This window comes from Primulina eburnea, chromosome 13 (genome assembly GCF_022965805.1).
Source record: "Primulina eburnea isolate SZY01 chromosome 13, ASM2296580v1, whole genome shotgun sequence".
Taxonomy (NCBI): Eukaryota; Viridiplantae; Streptophyta; class Magnoliopsida; order Lamiales; family Gesneriaceae; genus Primulina; species Primulina eburnea.
In genome coordinates, this window is record NC_133113.1 from 560,545 (window position 1) to 570,471 (window position 9,927).

Here is a 9,927-nt window from a genome sequence, read left to right on the forward strand (position 1 = left end):
TTATTAATGTTAACAATTGTTTCACATGGGCTGGGCCAAGTGACTAGACTCGGCCAGCAACTTGTGCCTTCATCGGGCCTTTCATTATTTCAAATAATCTAATCATTCTGTACCCTTTAAGCAACAATTAGGTTACTAATTATAATTTATATTTAAATAAATATAAAATTATTTTTTAATGCAACCTACAAATAATTATTTTCTCTGTATGATCCGACAAGTCAGATGGGCTGAGGGTTTAAGTTGGAGTTAAGTTTTACTGTATTCTATATTTTTAAATTGTTATTTTATTGTTAATTTTTTCATTAATAACATGTTTTAGAAATAAAAATCTTCTAAAATATAAAATGTATGATGTCAATACAATAGTTATAAGATAACAAAAACATCATATTTCTCTAGCAAAATATATTGTTTAGATGTTTGTACACCTACTTTAAAATTAAGGATATAAATAAATCAAACCGTTTACGAGCTATTCGGAGCTCGACTCGATAAAAAACTCATTTGAGTTTGTTTGTTAATCATATTAAACCAAGTTCATGCTCGATTTTGAGCTCGAAAAATCAATCAAACCAAGCTCAAACTTTAGGATAATCTTCTCGTGAGCTAGCAAACATGTTCGATAACACGATCGCGAGCTCGACTCGTTTAAGTGGCTCGTAAGCTCGAACTTGGCTTATTTGTTGAGTTGATAAATAAAAATATTAGTACTAGTGTCAATGTATCAGTGGAAGGAATTGAAGTATTAAAGGAGTGAAATTATTGCAATGTTATTTATATGGTGATATCATTATATGACGAATATTTGTTATTTGGATGCTAGATGTATTATTTTGGGATGTTCAATAATATATTGAGTTTATGTTTTTATAATTGCTATTTTTATCGTTTAGTTATTTATGAATGAATTTACATTTTTATGTCTGATTTAAAATCAGATCATAGATATATTTAATTTTTAACTAGCTTGAATCAAGCTCAATTCTATGCTTTACGAGCTCAAAAATGAGCCGAGCTCAAGCCATGCTTGTTAAACATGGTAAACTAGCTATTAATGAATCACGCTCGAGCTCGACCTAATTAACATGATAAACGAGGAGCTCGAGCGTTTCTCGACCTTAGTAATTTCAAGACAAACCGATCTCAAGTCTGATAATAGAAGTTTGAATCAAGCTCGAGCCTTGAACAACCTTAAACGAGCCAAGTTCAAGCCTGATACTGTTTGATTTAGATTGTTTACATCCCTATTTAAAATCATCTTTATCCATAGGAATTTGGTGAGTTCAAGTTATTAGAAAACTACTCGAGTGAAGCTCAAAAAATTTCTACCATGCGCAACCGGCTTTCTAAATATTTTTCGAGTTCAATTTGAGTAGAAGACATACCGAAAAGTCCGATTTGATTTATATTAACGAATACGCGATGACAACTCACGTCTTAAAGATAATCATTGAATTTCTAGGAAGCAAAAACTAAAATAAATATTTAAAAAAATTAGGAAAGAAAAGATCAAGGCAACTAGGCAAGTGAAAGATAGTACATGCAAATATTTGTGTTGGTGCGACGTTTACACCAAAGGGCATAGAATAGGGAGTCACATAACTTTGTAGATGCTATTTATACGGGTAATGTTCTCATTCACTCAACACATGACAATTGTTTCGAGTGGTAAATCATAGGCACTCATCCATACATCATGATTAAATGAGTTGTGATGATCAAAACACTATACATATGAATAGCATAAGAACAACCACGTGTTGTGCAAGTTGTTTGGAAATAAGGACATGTGGGCCTATAAAACCCACGTTAATTGAACCCAAATATTAAAAGAGTTTGGGCCCAACTTCCGGGTCAGATTTTCTAGCCCACATTAATTATAACATGGAGGCATTTGTCTATTTTTTTTAAAAAAAATGGAACCTTACTTAATAATTCAGTCGACTTCCATGAAAAGTATCGAGTATTAATTTTGTTTAGTTCGTTAAATTTTTTCTGATACATTTATATTTATTTATTTATTAATATTTGTTATATTTTCTACATCTACCAATAGTGGTTATAACATTTATATCTATAAATTCTATAATATGTATTGGTACCCTTAGTAGATTAGGCTTGTCTTGAGCCCCGACGAGTAGGTTAATTGGTTGTGTGTGAGAAGATTGTTATGTCAAGGATTGAAGTTTGAATCCCATAAAATTATTATCTTTTTTAAGTTTATTTAGTATGTGTGGTTTTCATGATAGTATATATATATGAGTAGGTCTCTTGTGAGACGGTCTCACGAATCTTTATCTGTGGTACGAGTCAATTTTATCGATATTCACAATAAAAAGTAATACTCTTAGCATAGAAAATAATACTTTTTCATGGAATACTCAAATAAAAAATCTGTCTCATAAAAAACGACTCAAAATATGACCCAAATAGAGACATGCATGGCATTGATCAGAGGCAAGGGGGATACGAACATATATTAATTGTAAGGCAGATATATTCGTGTGGGCTGTGGCTGAGACGAAAGGAGTTATGAGGGAAGGAAGGACCAATAATCACATGCGCCTTCATTCCCTATTCAATGTTGTTGTTCATTAATATCAAAGTTTTTTCAGCTTCATACCAATTGGCGAATCTAGTAGAAGGAAATAATTTAAAAAAAAAATAAATAGATATATATATATTTAAAAGATAAAAAAGATCGTAGTCTCCATCAAGGGCAAATTATTTTATTCTTACAATTTGGCAAGGGCAGCTAGGGGTGTCATATGGTAAAAGTTTCATAGTACAAAGTGAATTACATGGAAAAAAAAAGCATTAAATCTTTTGTTTAAGCCAAATTCACTACAACGATAAATGACTATTGTGACACTTTTTTATAGATATTTTTAATTAAATGTTGTTACAAATACTTAATAATGACATGTTCCCACATTTATTTATAGTGAAAATTTTAGTTTTTTAATGATTTTTTACGATGTGGGAAAAATAATTGTTTCCCTCTATATAAAAAATGACATCAATTAAAAATATCAGGATAACTAATCTAATATATTTTTTTATTCTCACATTTATTTTATCTATTTTTCCCTCCTCCAATATTTATCCAACCCAAATATTTCCACATTTGTTATTGTCACTATAAATAACATACACGATACTTTTAGTTGTCATTATAAATGATTTTAACTGACATATAAATTTGTCATTATTACTATAATAACAAGGCATGTATAAATGTATTTAAAACATGAGTTTTCCTGACATTTAAAATTGTCATTATATGAATAATTAGTAACACATATGAAGTTGTCATTAACATCTTATAATGACATTAAAAAATGTCATGAAGTTTAATTAAGACGACATTGGAATAGAGGGTATTTGTTAGAGATGTCACTAAAACTTAAATGTCACTAAATATTGAATATGATGACATTTTTGTTTGTCATCATAAACATTTATTCTTGTAGTGATTTTCCTAGAACCAAATACCATGCTATTCAATCTCTGCGTATAAGATTTTAGTTTATATTTATATAGATGTCATGTCCAATATTTGGCTGATAGAACAACTTTAATGACCTATACGAACAACCTTAATAAAAAAATTGTAATTTTAATAATATATATTAGACTATTTTGGATTTTAATATTGTAATTATTTAAAATTGGTTTTGGTTTTCATCAGTAACTTTTTTTTTTTCAATTTTTCTTCCGAAATCAGTTAACTTACTGGATATTATTTATTTGACATAGATGCTTCTTATGCAACTCATGTGGCGAAAATAAAACATATGTCACACTCATTAAAATCGATATAAACAAGAAACGTTTGCATTTTGTCTCGGGACATATAATTAGTCACGTATATGAAGGCAAAGGCAACCTACATCATTCGTATATTAAAACTCCCGGCATCCTATGACCTATCATTATTCGTTTGTGTTCTTCTGACGAACCAAAAATATAAAAAATTAAAAATCGCTATTTGTTATTCAACTACAGTGATTTATAGAAGAAATCGGTTGTCATTAAGATCATAAGTAGTTTAATTTGAAAGGAATATTTGATTCTTTTATTATTTTACTAAATTAATATTATCAATTTAAGATTTTTCATTTTTATATATTATAAGATCTTGCTTGATTTATCTCTAGATATTAGATGATTTGTTTTTAATATGATTTTTATCTCTAAGATAGTTTATCATTGTTTAAAACTTGTTTCCATATTTTTTCCTGACTCTTTTATGAAATTATCTTTAGGTCAAGCAATAAATATAAATATGCGTGGGAGACTTTCGTGTGGTCGGCAGAGGAGTTCTTGCACATAAGAAAAATACGAATAATGAGCCTATGTTGATGAGAAGCTTTTGTGTGATCGGTTGATCACTTTGTGCAGCTGCTGAAGTTTTTGGTGTGATTGGTTGATCACTTTGGAGCGCAGCTACTGGAGTTTTTCTGAACATACACAAAGTTCAAAGTTGAAGATTTCCGTGTGAAGAGTTTGTGTGATTGATTCACATACTTACCGTGTTGCTGATTGGTGTTGACGACACTCAAGAACAACACTTCGCGAAATGTTGGGTGAAGAGTGGTTACGTTTGGTTTTAAGCAACACGCTTTTTTGTTTTATACATCTAGTATTTTGTTTGAGGTTTTGATGCATTTTAATTCTTTGGAGTGTCAAGGAATTTGATTTTGTTAATCTCACTATTATTGTTTTTGTGTAAACGATTTACATATCTTTCTAATGAATTTTCGTAATGAGACATTACACAAGTATTTGTACTTGTGCATAATTTAAATATGATGTTTATTTCTTTTAGTTTACTTGTGTGTTAAATAATTAATTTTTGCTGCATGCTGTGTGCTGATATTGACAACACCATAACACGACACTAACTTCTGATACATACATCATAGTTTATTTTGTTGTTCATTTATGGTCAACAACGTCCTTTCACTATTGATTGGAAATATACAAGAAATTACAATATATATGAGCATGACAAATCATTTTCACCGACATCAATATACTTACAAATTGCATGATTGACCAAAAACTAGAGCTTATCGCCAAGGGTAGAAGTGAAATTAGCTTTCTCAAATGAAATTTATTCAATTTTGTGCCTCAATTTTTTTATTGATTGTAAAATTAGAGAATGAGTAGATATATATAAGTTGTTTCAAAAGTTGGTTGTTGTACATTTAAAGGTACATTTGGTGTACCAAGAGGAAAGTAATTAAAACCTAATTTAATGAGGTGAAATGGACAGATACATGTTGATACATTTATTTCAGTTTCTTAATAAAATAATTGTGATTTTTTAAATGTTCGTTAAAATAAATCAACTATTGTAAAAATCAAAAGTTAAAATCTCGTGTATAGTATCGAGCGCTTGGGTTTTATCCTAAAATATTAATTGGTGGTAACTGCACGACTCAAATATTTTAAATTATATAATAACTTAAACACCACGTTTTGATTGTTCTATCACGCAAAGACGATTATTGAACCCAATAATACTCATCTCAATAATCTCACTCCTTGCAATAAATGAGAATCGAACGTTTGACCTTAACACTATTGCCAATTATAATATTGATTGCTTGCTAGTTTACCAAAAATTATAATTAGAGATAACGGTGCAACTCAAATCTTATAAACTGTGTAATATAGCATACACTACGTTTCGATTTATTTATCTTGTAGAGACAATTATTGCATCAAACAATCTCTCTCAATAATTGCATTCTTTGAAACCAATGAGGATATAACATATGACATTAGCGCTGTTACAAATTATAGGACCAATTGCTTACCATTTACCAAAATTATAGCTGATGTTAATGATAAAACTCTAATATTTTAATCCGTACAACAACTCAACAATCACATTTAATATTATTCTACCCAACTTGAACAATTATTACATGTAACACCATGCATATATGACATATGAGTGATTAAAACTCAGTTCTAAAAGACATTTTATTTAATATTATAGTTTTCACACTTTTTTATAGGTGTGAAAAGTGCCATTTATTCCGTATTAATTTATCTCATGAATTATTAAAATTATATCACTTTATTGCTCTATTCAACCACACAAATTAATCATTCATTAATCCATATAATATCAAGTACTTGTATCATTTTTCCAACCTGTAAATAATTAATTATTACAATATTTATTTATTTTTTTAAAAAAATAACACTTAATTAATTGCATTATTTTGCCCCCGCAGTAATTAATTACTCCATTCATTTAATATTTTTTTAAAATTAACCTAAATAATTAAATATAATTAATACCGTATATGTGTATAAGTACATATAATAAGAAGATAATTATTGTGATTCTTGAACGATAAAAAATACTTAATTAAACAAAGATTATTGTGAAACAAAATTTAAATTAATTTAAATAATTACTGAAAATTAATTTCTGCCATTTTCATTATATATTATGTTGTCAAATAATTTGTTTAAATGAATACTTTTTTTTATTTTATGATTATAAATTATATAGCAGTAATATATTGATAATATATCACGATAGCAAGGTAGACGAGTACTTGATCAGTTAAATTGTTCAATTACAAATTGAAATAGAGTGAGTCTAATGTGAGACCGTCTCACGGATCTTAGTTTATGAGACGGGTCAACCCTACCGATATTCACAATAAAAAGTAATACTTTTTCATGGATAACCCAAATAAGAGATCCGTCTCACAAATATGACCCGTAAGACCGTATCACACAATCATTGAAATAATAGAATAATCAGAACATCTCAGGGTGTAATATCAAACATGCACCTCTGCGATGGAAATTACAAATCCTTTAATTACAAATCCAACCCACGAAAAAAATCATTAACTTCATCGTGGGTTCGTTCCAAGTCAGGATCACCAAACATAGGTTTCCTCAAAAACAAGAATAATGAAAAAAAATAATCAAGAAAGATGTTAAAAAAAAGACAGGAAACAGTACTGCTTCCAAATCTTGATAATCTATCTCGATCAGAAAACTAAACTTGAGAAGAATTCTTCAGGTTTCTCATCTGAGCATGGAAGTTAGTGATCTGAAAACAACTTCCTCACATGGAATAGTGATTCCCATTTCATGATCGAACCCGAATTCTTCCTCAGCTCGTCGCAGAAGGCACTGGAACTCGGTGTGAGTCAGGAAGGATATTGGGACGATGTATCGGGTTCGGTTCTCGCCCACGTACACGGCGAAGTGGCCCTTGGGGACGTCCATCGGTAGTCCTTCATCGTCGTCATGATAGTCGTGTTTCTTGCCTAAGCTCGAGCATCTTTTCAAGATTTGCTTTAAGGTTGCTGCCTGCGGGAGCTTGTTTGATTTCTTGAGGGCCATTTTTTCTTTTTCTTTTTTTTTTTTTTTTGTTGCAGAAGATTATAAGCCTAAAGATTTGGTTGCTTAGGCAAGAAAAAAAAAGATGGGGAGTGGGGATTTGAAGGAGAAGGTGAAGTGCGGCGAAGTATTTATTAACAAAGAGTGAGTTTCATGTGATACTGTCTCACGGATCTTAATATATGAGACGAGTCAATCCTACCGATATTCACAATAAAAAGTAATACTCTTAGCATAAAAAAATAATATTTTTTCATGGATGACTCAATTAAGAAATCCGTCTCACAAATACGACCCGTGAGACCGTCTCACAAAAATTTGTCATTAACAAAACTATGGGGAGATGGGGTTCTTGTGAGGTGCAAGAGAAAAAGGACTTGTCACTTTTTAAATAGTATATAATTTTCGTTAATATAGTTATGTTTTACAAATTTAGCGCACACATATAATTCTATGTTCCTATGCATAAACACATTGAGCTGGCCTCCAAAGTTTCCAATACACACATAATTTTTTTTATTTTTAAAAAATCGGATTATTTGGAGGCGATGAGTCTATAATAGACTGCAAAATCTTCTCCTGATGTGTTTGTATAAGATGATCACCCGATCATCTCACTATAAAATAAAAAATCCTTAGAAGAATCACATTTTTTGTTTTCAAGTGATATGATCGACTAATCATTTTATATATAAAAAAAATGGAGATCTACTCTCGATATAGAATATACTTCTATGTTGAAGGGACCATTTGTTAAGGACATAGAATGGGGTGTTTTGGGCTTGGGTGAAGCTGTAAATGACAAAGTAGGGACCAAAACCATTGTTAATTAGTCTACATGCTGGTACTCTTAGGGCTCGTTTGGTATAAGAAACTACAATTAAAAAAAGTGTTTTTTTTTTAAAAAAGTGCTTTTTTAATTTTTAACTTGTTTGGGTGGACTTCTAGTGCTTAAAAAAGCACTTCTTTAAGTTGAAATTAGAGCTTTTTTAAAAGCCCTATTTTAGAGCTTTTTCCACTAACTTTTTCAATAACCTTTAAAAAAGCACTTTAATGATATGTATCCAAACACATTTATTAATTTAAAAGTGCTTTTTATCTATTCATCCAAACACAATATTAACACAACTTTTACTTAAAAAAACACTTTTAAAAGCCAACTTAAAAAATCACTTTTTTAATCAAAAAACTTTTGATACCAAACAGGCTCTTAGTGACAATATGGACCCTTGGTACATGTGAAATTTATCATAAATTGCCATAAATAATAACATATTAGATTATTATATAATTAAATTGGATTGGGTACATCATAAAACAAAAATTCTCAATATATATTTTTCAACCCTAAAACTTTGCTGTAATTTCATCATATACTATGTCCCAAGTTTATCAAATCTAATAGGCTAGCTATCCAATTTTTTTCCTCAACAATTATAAAAAATAATTATAAATAGCTCCACACATTGGTTTGTATGTAGTGTTTAATTTGTATTTAAAAAGTGAAATAGATTCTTATAACAATTTGAGTTAATCATATATATGAATAGAGTGACGATGAATATAGAATATTATTATGCAGTTGATACTCTTGAGTGTGGGGACCCGGACGCTAATCAAGTTCTTAATCATCATTGGGACTAATTAATCAATTATAAAACAGGGTCTAAAAATTTTTCTTTTTCAATTGCGGAACGTAGTGAAATCAATACATATATACATATCAGTATATAAAATACAAGTCCTGTATCATAAACATTTATTCAAACTGGGGTTTGACAACTACTATCAAGTGTTCAACCCTATCTCTAGTCCAAGTCCGGTGCCACCACTCTAATCACGATCTCTCTCTTCATCTTCTCGACCCTGAACCTGTCCCACCTGTTGTCAAGTACACATACAGACAAGACAACATCCGGATAAACCGGTGAGAATATACTCCCAGTATAAATCAACGAAACATGCAATCATATAAACAATATAAAGCATGTAATCAGGTAACAGATATATGTAACAAAGTCTGAAACATAATCAATATCAAACTGTCAATCATTCTCGTAGCTACATCATTCAGACTAGACTCAGTCCTAGTCTAGGGATCCCGGTTCCAGAAGTTGGCATGCATATATCGACTAACAGTGATAGAAAAGACTCCAGTTCTATCCACGCCGATATGGTATCGATCAACAGTAATAGAAAAGACTCCAGTTCTATTCACATCGATACGGTATCGATTACCAGTAATAGAGGAAGCTATTATTCTATCCACATCAATATAGTACCGATTAACAGTAATAGAAGCAACTCTAATTCTATCCACATCGATATGACATCGATTAACAGTAATAGAAGAGCTACTAATCTATCCACATCGATACAATACTAATTAACAGTAATAGAAAAAGCCACCATCATATCCACATCGATAGCCAAACATCCAGTGACAGTCTTTGGCACATTCGCCAATACACAATCTTATGACATCGTGCAATGTGCCCGTGGTGATCCCACCACTAACGGCACTTCTGTCATAAGACT

At 30.5% G+C, this 9,927-nt stretch overlaps 1 protein-coding gene across 1 annotated transcript; it reads right to left on the reverse strand.

Annotated features, from left to right (window-relative positions):
• Nucleotides 1-6,769: 6,769 nt before the first annotated feature.
• LOC140809791 (protein SMALL AUXIN UP-REGULATED RNA 51-like) lies at nt 6,770-7,474 on the reverse strand. Its single transcript, XM_073167522.1, has one exon. The coding sequence runs from the start codon at nt 7,390-7,392 to the stop codon at nt 7,072-7,074; it is 321 nt and encodes a 106-aa protein (XP_073023623.1). The 5' UTR covers nt 7,393-7,474; the 3' UTR covers nt 6,770-7,071.
• Nucleotides 7,475-9,927: the final 2,453 nt, after the last annotated feature.

Coding starts and splice junctions, on each gene's coding strand:
- LOC140809791 (XM_073167522.1), bottom strand. CDS start 7,392: ATGGCCCTCAAGAAATCAAACAAGCTCCCGCAGGCAGCAACCTTAAAG.